The sequence below is a fragment of the Doryrhamphus excisus genome, linkage group LG9 (genome assembly GCF_037039965.1).
Source record: "Doryrhamphus excisus strain RoL-2023G ecotype Guam linkage group LG9, RoL_Dexc_Guam_v1.1, whole genome shotgun sequence".
NCBI classification, from domain to species: Eukaryota; Metazoa; Chordata; class Actinopteri; order Syngnathiformes; family Syngnathidae; genus Doryrhamphus; species Doryrhamphus excisus.
The window spans coordinates 7145947-7160456 of record NC_136365.1 but is presented as its reverse complement, the minus strand read 5'-3'; the positions used below and the strand labels follow the sequence as shown (position 1 = coordinate 7160456).

The 14510-nt window shown below is 39.1% G+C and overlaps 1 protein-coding gene across 2 annotated transcripts; it reads right to left on the bottom strand.

The window, feature by feature from the left end:
• Positions 1–553: 553 nt before the first annotated feature.
• LOC131139973 (voltage-dependent calcium channel gamma-5 subunit) lies at positions 554–14291 on the bottom strand. 2 transcript variants are annotated; one of them, XM_058089964.2, is made up of 6 exons: positions 14127–14291; positions 7943–8183; positions 4712–4798; positions 2982–3122; positions 2449–2594; positions 554–1965 (listed from the first exon to the last, which is right to left on the bottom strand). In XM_058089964.2, the coding sequence occupies exons 2-6, from the start codon at positions 8136–8138 to the stop codon at positions 1702–1704; spliced, it is 834 nt and encodes a 277-aa protein (XP_057945947.1). In that variant the 5' UTR covers positions 8139–8183; positions 14127–14291; the 3' UTR covers positions 554–1701. The 2 variants fall into 2 exon arrangements, with proteins under 2 accessions (XP_057945947.1, XP_057945956.1); XM_058089973.2 differs by lacking the exon at positions 14127–14291 and adding an exon at positions 10601–10956.
• Positions 14292–14510: the final 219 nt, after the last annotated feature.

Sequence of the window (14510 nt, the reverse complement as noted above, 5' to 3'; positions counted from 1 at the left end):
AAGCAATCACTTCATGCTGTAGTCAAGCTGTTTCCCACTGCCTCATGGTGCCATATTGCATCTCATTCTAGCTGATGTATGTCTATGATTTCTGACTGGGAAGCGCCATGTTGGAATGGCATGGCATGTTGCAATTACACCTTCAGGAAATGTGCTTGGGTTTAGATTTATGTTAGACCTGAGTCTGAGAGAAGGCCTGCGGGTCCACCATCTCTGTTACAGTTCACGCCAAGGGTGTTTGATAGTTAACTTTTTTCCAAACTAAACTCATTCAAGCATTATTTTATAGATTTTGCTTTGTGCACGGATGCATGGCCATGAAAGGACGTGCGTCCAGACTCATGCATGTCCAATATTTTGATAGTTTCGAGACTGTAGAGAAGCCTGTAAATTTGTCCCACACCCATGAATTCGTTGATAATCAAATTTGCAGTTTCTCGTTTCTTACATGTTTAGCCAGCAGGGGGCGGCAGTGCATCAAAAAGAGTGTTTTTAAAATAAATTGCCATTCATATTTTTAAATCATCATAATAATGCAAAAAATAATAATTTAGCAAATCCTACTGAATTTTATTCCATGAAGTATAATCACGTTGAACACCAGGAAACTGGATTGTAAAAATACACAATATTTCAAATGTACATTTGGATTATTGTGACAAGCATCTAAGTAGTTTCCACTTCCATATAATGAAAAAGCTCACATTCTCAATGTGATGCAGAGGTAAAGCAGTACTTTGCACATTATTCTGAATGAACAACAGAACATACATAAATATATACGTCCATGCTCCTCTATCCAAAGCTGATACAGTACTAATATATACACCCATAATAATTTCCCATTTACAAAGTTAGAAATGATCACAATGGTTTATATACAAACACAGTGTTGGAGAGTAATGTATGTTTTTAGACAAACACTAAATAAACAGGTTTACAGATCTGCAGAAAAGCAACCACATGTTGCCTACCATTAATAATGTACCTATGGGTCCACATCATGCAACTCAATTCCAATTAAATATCAACAATATTTATTATTATAGTCAACTAAGATAAAATGTTTGCACAAGACGACACATTTCTGTGTAATATGTTGACTCACTCTTAATGCTGCATGAAATGTTTAGATTAATGTATGACACTTAAGGGCATAAATTACAAAAATATCTATCTGCAAATAGATTTTCTAATCATAATGTTGTACAATCTCATTTAGCAGTTTCCTTCTATATTATACATCATACAATCACATGTATCAAAATAATACTTTCCATTAGAACCCAAATCACTCTACTTTTCTCCTGCTCCCTGAAATACTTTACAGTACAGCTATAATTGTCTCACTGAAGGTCATTTAGGTCATTTTACCGAGGGGAATTTATTGATGTTTTGCACACCTCCCACTCCAAATGCACATCCAGTAGCTGTTAATAATTTGACATTTATTTGATGAAGTTCATCATTTGAAGCAGTGAGTCAAATATTTGGTGACACAATAAAGTGGACCTAGTGGCAATATGTCTGCTGTAAGCTGAGCATCATTTTAGAATGACTTATTTCAAGTTCTACCTTGGCAAATATACTGCATCATGATGACATCATCTTTGATACAGCTTTTGCATTAGATTGTGAATGTGCAACACAAGTTGTATCAAAATGACAGGTTGACGCCACAGTGACTTTTCACACTGTGTTTCAGCATGGCGATGACGACATCTGTTCGTACTCCGGACACTTGAGAAGGGCAGGGTAGTTGGAGGAGTTCATCTGGAGGGAAGCCTCGGAAGAGATGGAAGAAGGGCTGCGGCCGCGCCCGGCCCAGGCGTCCGGATGGAGGAACTGGCCGGAGTAGTCGGAGCAGTTGCTGAGACGAGGCCGGTAGAATCCCTGGTGGGGCCGGTACATTTCCTCTGCCGTGTAGCGCTTCATGAACAGGTACACGGACATCACACCCGCTGTCTGTAATAGCAGTACAAATATTAGGAGACCACATTCCATTCCAAGTCTACACCAGTTGACCAGGAAGTAAAATACACACACCACAACTTGGTTATTGTTTCATGAATTCAATGGACAGAATACTGCTAATATTTTCCCACAACCATAACTTGGATTTTTTGTTATTCCACAGGCTGTCCACTAGGGGGAACTGTGATTACACGATACAGGTGATGCTATGTTGGATCTAAATGATACTTCAATTAACCGCTAAGTCACATATAAAACACATTATTCAAATAGTGTGTGCCTTGCACACCTGGGGGGGGTTTTGGGAGGAGGAAGCCTGAATAATGAGAGCACTACACTGCTCATGTTGTTATCATTGTCCATTTTATCGATGATTTTATAGAAGTCCAAGAACATCTTGGGCAGTAATATCATTTACAATGCTGGCGCTTTGCCGAAAAAGGAACTCCATGACATTGTTATACTGCCGTTTACCTCAGTGAGGAGGAAGGAGATGGCAGCGAAAGCGAACGACCAGCCATATTTGTAGCTGAAGTACGCCTCATTGCTTTTGGTCCTGTTTAACATTTCATCATTGATGTTGGAGATGTACAGCACAAGACCAACGACCAGAGAGAGACCTGCAGCACAGAAACAACAAATGATCTTTTCTTCTGTGTATCACTGCTGCCTAATATGAATCAATAGCAACCAAGGATTCAACTATAATTTTAATCAAGCTCAACTTGTGCTGTGTAAAGCAGAGCATTCATTAATGGTCATTATGTATGATATGCAAGAAGAGTGTTGAGATTTCCCAAACATGGGAGGCATTTTACATTCCCATGACAGTCCTTTTTGCTTTTGTTTTGAGCAGTGTTGGGTGTTCATTACATCCACTTGTTCTGTTAAGGGTCACAGGGAGCTGACTAATGGCACCCTGAATATGTCAATTTAAGGCGTTACTTATGGCATAAAGGCCAAAATGATGAGAAAAGATAAACATATTAAGATAAAGGGAATAATACCTGACAGGATGAAGAATATTCCCGAAACAAAAGCCAGGATGGTGCGATGGGGTCGTATGTGACCAATGTTGCTGAGGACAAAACCAATGAACATGAAGAAGAGGCTGACCAGTGGGAAAGGCGTGGCTGAGCGAATCATCTCTGCAACAAAAAAATTGCACGTATAAAATAACGTTTGTTGTAAATGATCAAAAGATGATTATCAAGTGATTGTGTCGTTTGCCTGGGCATAAAAAAAAATAATATAATGACCCCATTTACCTGAACGTACCTCATGTTTTATGTGATTTACTTGCTACTCCGCCATGAGGTTCATGTCTATCTGTGTAATTGTTGCAAACTGATATTTGAGACGTCTTTGAGTAGAAAAATTCCACAATTTGGGTCATTGAGGGGTGATGATAGGTTAGAACTGGTCTTATAACAGGCACCCTGTTATTTAAGATATCAAATCAAGACCAAGTTTGACCTTTCAAGGAGAGTGAATAGTATAAAACTCTTTAGAGCCTGCCACTGTTATAAAGGAGCCAACTTGGGATGGTGTTATTAACTCAGGACTTAAATACACAGTTAGCATTAGTCAGCTAAAATGACCACAATTCACCTTTGTTTGAGTCCCACACAAAAAACTTTTCGCCTAATTTCTCCTCCACCTGCTTTGAATTTGACCCAAATGGTCATCGTCAACTTCATTTCATAGTGTCTTCCTATTGGTTGCTGACAAACCTGCTTATTTCTACTTTCCATGATGCTGTTATCAGACACTGTGAAGCACACCAGCCAAAATGGGGGGCCCAGGACACAGCCCAGGAATCTTTTGGCTTTAGAAGTTGCCGTTAACACATCAACAATGGTGCCTGTGTGGAAACTATCCACTGTTTTTCAGTAAGAAAAGGAGCTATTGGCTGGCCTAAACGTCGCAAGATCATATATTTTGCGTATTCTGCACATTTTACATAACTTCTAGTTCCAAATATTATTTCCCCCCCATTTCTTTGAGGCGGGGCTGACAACAACTGGATGTGACATCACGTGAAACCCAGCAAGGCTGGGACCGGAGTGTAAAGTTTAACACCCAAGCCTCACCTCTTCTGTCCTGTTGTGTTGAAAGCAATTGTGGTTGTGTGACAAGTATTGCATATGTCACATAAAATGAACTGATTTTGTTTTTTGAGAAAACACATCAGTTCCATAATATCCTAATTTCCAAGTTCTCTGTGAAATACAAAGACAAATTTCCTATTCCTGTTTTTTTTCTCACTGCTGTTGCCTAGTGTGGCTATGATGCAATCGTGTGGAAAGTGTGGAAAGGTTATGATGGTGGACGACGCGAGGGATATTGAGGTTTAGAGTGGTTCTCTTCATCATCACTCTCAGAAGTCTTGGTAGCTTGCCCACATGTGCACTGCATATGCTCTTGAGGATTAACCATGCTCTTGTCATCCATACAGCAAAATGGTACAGTTGAATATTTGATACATTCTATATACTTTTATGAGGAGTGGACTGCCCATAGGAATTGGATCAGACATGCTATCTCAGTGAGCCATAGTGTGATTTAATAGTTGCTAATGTTAAGATCCAGTCAGTGTATTACTGATATGTATAAAGCTGAAATGCCCCGACAGTGTAGGCCTGTTCTATCATACTGTGATGGAACAGTAATGAAGCTAAGTCAAAGTCAAAACACACCAGTGCCTGCAGTTAAACTCCAGACCTGACTTACTTACTCAGGACACTGACAGTGGACTCAGAAGTCATTTGGACTTTAGTGGGCATCACATATTCAATGGTAAAACATCGACCTTTCTCCTCCCCTAGAATGAAAAGGAAAAAAAAGTTGACATTACATCACTCCGAACATAAAATATTGATCTATTGAAATTGACCAGTTAAATACAGCAGATAGTCTGACACACAGAATCTGACTCTCTTTTATAACTTCATTGTGACCTGAACACATCAGCAGCAGTACAACTGCAACGCCATATACTGTATGCATCTCCAACTCACACACGTCCCTAGCCTGTTCATCCTGGGAACAACACGTCCTCATTCTCATTACAAGACCTGCGAGATGCGTTCAGGGACATTCCGAACATCACAAAAATGGCTTAATAATGCATGCGTGTGAGTGTGTAAATAAACAGGAAGATCGCTCACTATCACTCACTTTGTAACATTTAAGTATGCTGGACAATACATTGAGAACAAGTACATTTACCTTAAATTACATGATTAGAATGAGCATATTTCAGACATAGTTGCTATAGTGATTAATCCTGATTAATTAATTTTAAATCTTTGATTAATCTGATTTGAAAATGTAATCATTTCATGGGCTAAGTTTTAATCTTTTAAATTTTTTAACAGAAATACAATGTGTAATGCAGTAACAGATAGATAAAACCTACGTAGTGGACACCGCTATGTTGCACAGTGAGTTGACAGCTTTTACCTTGCTGGCAAATACTGCTCAAATAAACTCTCAATCAGTGGACATACTGTATGTGCCATTGGCATTTGTCAAGCCTGGCGCGTGCAGGGCTGGACTGCGGGGATGACCACGTGTAAGCCTACTTACAATAAATTACTGTCTTAGAGACAGTTGGATATTTCAAACTCTTTTTTTTAATCTCTGAGCTCTGCATAACCCATAAAACACACAAACATAAAGTGCTGTGTAAAAGACAAAAAAAGAGTAAAATGTCACCTAGTAGGGAAAATAAAAAAGTAGAATGTGACAACATGGATATGGTGATATTATGTGTGCTTCATTGGTAGTTATACATTCCCGTATTCCCACCCTAATCTACATTATTTGGGTGAGCCATCCCTTTGTAAAATGATCTTCTAATGGGATTCTTTCCTATTATTTATTTTCTGTTAATGTATTTTTCTGTGACAAAGGTCATTAAAACAACAAAGCAACAACAAAAGGCCATGTAACCCCATTCATGCTCCCACAGCCTAACTGCCCCGCGTGATAATGGCCAGTGATTATTGTAGGTCAAACAGTGTGCTCTACAGCAGTTAATGGCCAATAAGGCCACTCAATTACCCTTAAAACACAAGGGTGGCACATTAGATTGTCCTGGGTGGCCTTCTGTGTGTCAGTAAAGCATCTATTACCTAATCACACCCAGATGACAATATGCCTGCCTATGTACTGTACGTGTCGTGAACACATTAGAGCCAACAACTGGGAACTGGGGATTTATATGAAATGTACATCAACATAATTAGTGATATAGGATTAGTAACAACAGTGGATAAGAGATGGTTAAAGCTGTAAAGAAACACAAGTCCTATCTATAGTGAGCAGTTCTTTTCCAGCACTCTTAAGTGTGCCTTTGTAAATTAGAATCATGCAATAAGAGATCCTGCTTTTGTAATGCTGCAATTGGTGCTTTTTCATTTCCTGGGCTTGAATAGAGATACAGGATACAGCTGGGCTGTAGAGGATGAGCATTACTAAAAAGGCCTGGAGGGTAAATCATGGGGGATGACTGGAGTAAATGCAAGCCTACAAGAAGAGACAGTTGGGTGATCGCTAATAACAAGAGACATACTGGTTTTATCATTGCACAGAGCTTAAATATTCATGTTGTGGGCAAAGATGAACATTAACAGTAGAGCAAAGTAAACATTCACGACAGTTCTGTGGGACAGACAGACAGACAAAACATGCTGAGTGAGTGGAAAGTGTTGTTAACAGTCACAAATAAAGAAATGATTGCTTTCCACCTTAAGTGTGAAAGTAACAGAACATGCTGCAGTTCTCTGCAGCAGCTTTCAGCGGCATCTTCCTTGGATGTTGTCATCCTGTGACTAAACTTAGTGCAGTGACAGTTACACAAGTCTAATGAAAAGTGAGCAAGTGGATGTCTGCACAACACCACAGGGTTCGTGTTGAAGTCGGAGTTTGAGTAGCAGAGTTATCTGAAACTAGCAAAACAATTTAGGTAGAAATTATTAATTTAAGAAGAATCCTGAACCACAGTGTACATACGATGCTATGTCTAACAACATCCATTTATTTTCTATGCCACTTATACCCACTAGGGTTGCGGTCATGCTGGAGCCTATCCCAGCTGTCTTCGGGCAAGAGGCGGGGTACATCCCGGACTGGTTGCCAGCCAATCACAGGGCACATATAGACAAACAACCATTCACACTCACATTCATACCAATTTACAATTTGGAGTCACCAATTAACCTAGCATTCATTCATTCATTTTCTACCGCTTTTCCTCATGAGGGTCGCGGGGGTGCTGGAGCCTATCCCAGCTGTCTTTGGGCGAGAGGCGGGGTACACCCTGGACTGGTGGCCAGCCAATCACAGGGCACATATAGACAAACAACCATTCACACTCACATTCATACCTATGGACAATTTGGAGTTGCCAATTAACCTAGCATGTTTTTGGAATGTGGGAGGAAACCGGAGTACCCGGAGAAAACCCACGCATGCACGGGGAGAACATGCAACACACAGAGATGGCCGAGGGTGGAATTGAACCCTGGTCTCCTAGCTGTGAGGTCTGCGCGCTAACCACTAGACCGCCGTGCCACCGTCCAACATATATATACAAAATGCTATATAAAATAATGGTAAGTGATAAAAAAGTTAATAGTTGATAAAAAAAAACATTGTTTGATGATGAATGAGTACAGACAATGTAATACTTCAAGTAGTCCTAAGAAGTGAAGAGTAAGTAGCAAGTACAAGGGTTGTTAGACATAGCATTGTATGCACACTGAGGTTCAGGATTCTTCTTCCTTATATTTTGTGGGCCAAAATTCCTCCACAGTGCTGTAAGAGAATCATCGCAACTTGATTGTGTTTGCTGCTGCTAAGGAGCCCCAACCAGTTATTAGGTGTAGGCGGCAATCACTTTCTCACTTGAAGGTTTGGATTTTACACAACACTGTAGAATCCAGTCTTGTTATGAACTTACCAGCCAAGAAACAAACCCTCCACAGGCCAGAGTGGAGGGACATGCGTATCTCAGTGCTTTGATTGAGTGGAAGGATGACACCCTCCTCCAGGTAGAGCCAGTAGTCGGTGCTCACGGCGATGCCCAACAGGCCTAGGCCGCAAACGGCGAACACGCTGCTCAGCAACGTCAGCGCCTTCCTGCCACATAGGCTCATACCACAGCCTCAAGAGCAAAGGGGCGCCGCCAGCAGAAAGGGGAGCTGGGTGGAAAAAAAATACATGAATGTGATTTTCAGTAAGCTTGGATAACTTGTTTGTGTTGATTATGTGTCAGTATATGGATTTGTAATATAAAACAATGAAATGATTCATATGTTAGAGAGCGCCCACATTCATCAGTAGCTTGGGTGCTGGCAAACTTGGCACAGGACTTGGTGTTGAATGAACTTGATTTTACATAATGAGCTCTAAGTATGCTGCAGTATGCAGTTTGCTGCTGGGGCTGAAAAGATGCACTGTATTTATGTGGAAGAATTTGTAACTTTTTCTCTTTTTGTCCAATACGGACATTTTCATTAACATAAAAACTCAACAAAGTTAGACAATTTAATGCTGTTTTCGATGAGGAGCAGCAGTAACCTTTATACGTAAATTGATTTTTGGACAATGAAGACACACTCACTTTGATAAACTGAAAGTGTAAAGGCCTTGTGGGTTTTAGAATTTGAATCTGGCTGGTTTTGTCGGGGAAATATTGTATGATTTAAAAGTCTCACAAAAACTCATCGTGCACAATGTCATTGTGTGAGACTTCCACAAGTATATTATTATTTTTTGTAGACATTTTTGTGTGTTTTTTATGAGGCCATCACAGATGTACCAGCCATGGCAGATGACAAATGTGATGACAACAATATGTCAACTATAGAAGTAAAGAAGAAGAACATAATGTAAACCAAAAACAGTGCCTAATGTTAATGAGATTCACCTCATTTACATTTGTAACACAAATTTTGTATTTACTGCCTCCAAATATGTAGACTGTTTGGGAAAACTCCCATGCACCCTCAAAGATTCATCCTCCTCACCAAAAGATCACAACTATCGTGTGATTCCACAAGAGTTGGAACACACCCTCTGGGTCTTAACACCAGAGTAGGGGGGGTTCAAAATCTGTGTGCATGTCGACATAAAATGCACACACAAAATTCACTCCTTAATGCTATTTTTAGATCTGTCCTTTATCTTGGAGCTACAGGCCAGCAAGTCATAGCAGCAAGATTAAAAATGATTGGATGATCTTGATTGCAAACATTTCAAACCTCAAGAGACATGCATTAATGACCAAGCAAGTACCATCATTAAACCTTTTTTCAAACCATGGTGCAATCAGTCACTATTAATTCCACGTCTTCGTGTTACAGCTGTATACAGTATTTTATGTATGCTGCACAAGAGATGCATAATTAACAGCCAACGCAATCTTTAGGTCATCCTTTCGGTGACTTAATGTATCCTATTTTTGTAGCACAGTGGTTTAATTAACTCTTGTTTGGTAGATTTGGGGATTGGGTGACATCTTATCATGCCGTAAGGAAATGAAGGAAACAAGATATATTGGCAATTTTACGATGTATTCTTTTTAACAAAGGAGTCAGGAGCCTTAGTCGCCTATAGAAGAACCATAAACTATAAACATGGGATGGCAGTCCACTCTCAGTGGTTGTATTGTTCACTCTGAATGACCAAAGCTGATTCTACTATCAGTTGAGTTGAGGTCAGCCTTGTTTATTTTATATATATGGAAATGGCAAAGGCACAAAGATTTGGCACATTTTTGCAGTTTACATACCCATACCCAAATTAAAAAAAGTAAAAAAAAATAATATTAACATCTGACACAAAGCACATAATTGCTTTAATAAAACCAGTATATAATATCATAATATAATTTCATAATTTCATAATTTCATAATTTCATGATTTTATAATTTCATAATTTCATAATTTCATAATTTCATAATTTCATAATTTCATAATTTCACAATTTCATAATTTCATAAGTTCATAAGTTCATAAGTTCATAAGTTCATAATTTCATAATTTACAACATGAAGTAATGCAGGAGGAACGCCTTTCGTTGCCCATTTCATACTAAACAGGAAAAGCAGGGAAAATCATATGGAAAATCCTCCTTCACCACTTGGTCACAATTGTCAGTCAAAACCACTTAGTAAAAAATAACCTCGTCAAAGCAAATAGTAATATCTTTCCAGCAGAGAAAGGGAGCCTGCAGACCTCCGGACCGATCTCCGGTCCATTAGTGACCTCCGACCTCACAAATTATCTTCTGAATGGAGAAAAATGTCCCCAAAAGTCTCTAATATCTTGTAGAAAATTTTCCTTCATGGGAGGGAACGTGCAATATATATATTTTGTAACACAGATACATGAAAAAGTGTTTTCCCCCTTTCTTTTCATAGTGACATTTTTTTCACATCGTCAAACAAATTGAAATAGTAGTCACTTACAATGGGGAATTACAAAATGGCATTTTGTGTTCAGTTCTGTTGTCGTTGACTACTATTTCAATTTGTTAGCGGATTTGAAACACTTGCATGCATAAACATAACAAATCAGGAAAGGGGCAAAGACTTTTCCACACCACTGTACATACTGTAGCATTAGCTGTCCTCCTCAGCATGTGTTCCTCAGTCGAACAAAGGTAGAATGACTGCAGTTGTGTCCAGCTGTGCCCAAGCCTTGTTCACTTGAGTCTCCTCTCTTGTGCATTACCCTGCTGCTGTCCTCAGGCTCCTCTGTGGCCATCTCACGCTGTGTTTGTTGCCTGCCCGCCCAGAGGTCACCAAGGGACTACATTTACAGACGTGCTCATAGAGATCTGCTAACTGGGTCAACAATGCATTTAGGGATTCTGACCAGCAGAAAGAGAAGAAAACATGTGGCTGTACGTGGCTGTACGTCTGTCGCCATGAATGTTGAGTCATAACCTGTATGTTCTTGCACATATGCCGATGTCTATATCTATACACTGTATGCCTGCATCTATATCCGTGGAACAAAATGAAGAATGAACACAATGCATTCATCTGCCACATAAGGTTTTAATATGTGTGGATTTAAATTTGACTACATCTTGTGTGCTGGTAGATAAATAATTCCACCTTCCTAAGGAAAAACTGCTTGAGAACTTTGTAACTGCTCTCCTATAGAGTTATAGTATACATAGCATAAAGTTAAAGACTTGTAGGGATTATGGAATTTTAAAAACACCAGAGCCATTTGGGTTTGAGCACACAAACATGCATGCAAATTTGGTGATATTTATCGAAAAGTTAAAACAATGTGTATGGAAAAACATTTTAAATATTATAAAAACTAACGAACTGCCTTGATGCTCACATTACTAAAAAATGCATCCATGTTTGAAATTATAGCTGCTTTAGATACATTCATTCATTCATTTTCTACCACTTTTCCTCACGAGGGTCAACAATATTGTACATTTGCTAATGTCTGCACTTTGATAAACAAAATTATGAAAGTTGAGTTCAACTTGCAAAGTGACACAAAATGTTAAAACTACCATGATGCATAAAGTCACGCAAGACTTTTGAATTTATGCCACATCAGTTTAGTAAGTGTGTTTTGCTGTCTCACAAGGGTGCCCAGGGAGAAAATAGCTGGAATTTGGAAGCCAAATTACACTGGAAAGTGGTTCCTACATCTCTATCATGCTCATGACAATACAGGTGGTCCTCGGTTTATGGTGTTCTGTGAAGAAAAACTAAGTTTTAGTCCGCAAGATTCTCTCAAGAACCGGTTACAGGGCCCACAAGAATAGACTATGTGCAGCTCACATGCAGCTCCTCAGCCTAAAGCAGCCACTTCTGGTGGCAGAGCGCCAAAGAAAAGTCAAGCCATCACCATGGAAATGAAAATGAAGATGAGAAAAAGCTCAGAGAGGAGAAAAGCCCACCAGTATTAGCTGCATTTTTAGTCACAACACTCAATTGTCATGACCATCATTAAGAATACAGATTGTATTGTAACTTCTATTGTGCACGCAGCCGTCCTCCTCCGCCCACACACACAGACTGTCACATTCATGGCATCACCGATATCGCCTTAAATCACAAAACTCTTTAACATTATGTGAGGTTGCACCATGCAGGATCCTTGAACATGTTAACAGATTGATCCTACGAAAGTGACAGTGATAACTAAGCAGAGTAGTGGACTTATTGTTGAAACCAGAATCAAGATTCTCCAGCCTCTTCTACTTCATTCTGCCAATAAGCCAGAGATAAAGGTAAGGAATTATTCTCTATTTTTTCTTACTGTTTTCATTTAATATACATTATGATATGACTATATTTCATGTCCTTTATGTGTTCTTTGTACAGTGTGAGCGACCCAAATGTTCATTTATGTATGAACATGCTCTTATTTAGGTTACTTATTTTTATATAGCAGTTAAAAATGCCAAATATTTCTTATAAAAGACTGACTGCAGAAGAAATTATGACAGTGACAGCTTGATCTGGGAACAGATAATTACATTTTCAATTATTTCTAACAGTCTACTAATATATTATAGTTGATGTTACATGTTTCTAAGTATATACAGTAATTTGTGCAAGTAGTATGCATTGTTCAGACTGTGATGTCATTGTTCAATATCCATATGAGGCAAGTGTTTCTCAATTAAATGTACCCTGTCCTCAGGCTCTAAGATCTGAGGCCAATGGAAAATGCTCACGTTTCAAATCAAGTGAATGCCTGCACCTAATTCACTTACATCTTTTCCAACCTATGGCATTTCAAATGTCAACATCAATGAACACGAGCATATATCTGTGTGACATTTATCCTCATTGGCATCACAATGTGAAATTCTGCAGTGCAATGTCAACACAAGAAAGACCACATCGCATCATTGTCTGTCTCGTTGCAAGAGGTCGCCTGTCATTCATAATCGCACCAGTTGTGGGATCCTTGCAAAATCCTTCTTCTCGAGCATTTATGCTGCAGTTGCACACACACATAACAACAACAGCCATATCGCTGTCTACATCTCTGCTCTAACACTATTTGGCTGGCATGTTGAGAAATGGCTGTCAGCCAAGTGAGCCCGTGGGCTGCAAACTGCCAGAGTCCAACAAATACAACAAGACATACAGTACTTCTAAAAAAACACAATAGCTGCTTACTTTTAGCGTCTCTCTTAATCTCTATAGCTTTGCATCATTTCTCTAATGAAGTGGAGATCTGTGTACTAGCTGTACCTAATACAATACAAGCGTCTCTTTTGTGATCTTGGCTGCAGTTTGCTGTCCATGGTACTGAAACACCAATAAACTGTCACCGGTCAATACCCAAACTGTTCATTAGCTATTTAGTTAAATAGTAATGTAATGGAACAGCTCGTATCTCATCCAAGTGAACATCTCCTTTTACAGTTATCTTACAACAAATAGACAATCCACTTTAATTTTATGATCTGGATAATCTAATACGATCAAAGACCTGTATGAAAAATGTTATGATTAGAACATTGTCCCTTCCTCTTCCCTCCTCACCAGCTTACCCTGAAAGACACAGCAACCAGCCGCAACATGCATAATATGACAGTCAACACAAAATACTGCCTTTACAAAGATAATGACACTCTGTTTAACTAGCACTGTTGTAGCGGTATTAATGCATTATGATGTCGTTTGAAGTGGTGCACAGTAAAACTATGCTGCATCATATTGGGAACCGTTTATAATGTTTTTGTTACTTTTATTCCCAGTAGTATGCACGTTTTACACCAGTACTAATACTACAACAACAACAGTAAACAATAAATTATTATCTGAGTATATAGACTTTTTTTTATGGAGAGCGTATATAAAGAGCGTATAGGCTATACATTGGCAGAGGAGACATAAATAAAATTTGTAAGAGATTAAACTGAAGTCCTCAAGCTCTCTCTTTGACGCTTCGACGTCAATGCAGGTCCATTATTACCACCCGGAGCCAATATGTTCAAGGAAAATTAACTTAAATATATCATAACATATACTCTGCTAGGTGTTAAAACACATATGTACTAATACAACATCAACGCATCAACAATGTCCGCCACTAACGTATGGAAAATAAAGAGATAAAGATTAATGAAGTAATGCTCTGACCTTCACAAAAGAAACTCGTTGAGAGAAAACGCTGTTCGTCCTTTTTCTTCTTGTTTATTCAATGTCTTCTTGCGTGACTCTCATCAGTATCACCACTTTGGCGCCAAGCACAGCTGTGACCAACACAGGCTCGTGCTCGGCTACTATAGCTAATAGCTAGTAGGAGCGTAGCACGTGCCAAGCGTGTGTGCGCGGGTGTGTATGTGTGTGTGTGTGTGTGTATATGTGGTGGGGGTGGATCTCTAACAGAACGTGTGGCTCCAATAAACACTGTTTGCAAATTATCCACTTTTTACATTGTAAGTCTGCACTTGTATGCCATACATCACCTACAATATAACTTTAAGGAGTGGAAAAGGAGGAAACAAACGTCAGAAACACTAG

Coding starts and splice junctions, on each gene's coding strand:
- LOC131139973 (XM_058089964.2), bottom strand. CDS start 8,138: ATGAGCCTATGTGGCAGGAAGGCGCTGACGTTGCTGAGCAGCGTGTTC. Junction 4,799..7,942: donor GAGGGTTTGTTTCTTGGCTG/GTAAGTTCATAA, acceptor TTTTCATTCTAG/GGGAGGAGAAAGGTCGATGT. Junction 3,123..4,711: donor GTCCACTGTCAGTGTCCTGA/GTAAGTAAGTCA, acceptor TTTTTGTTGCAG/AGATGATTCGCTCAGCCACG.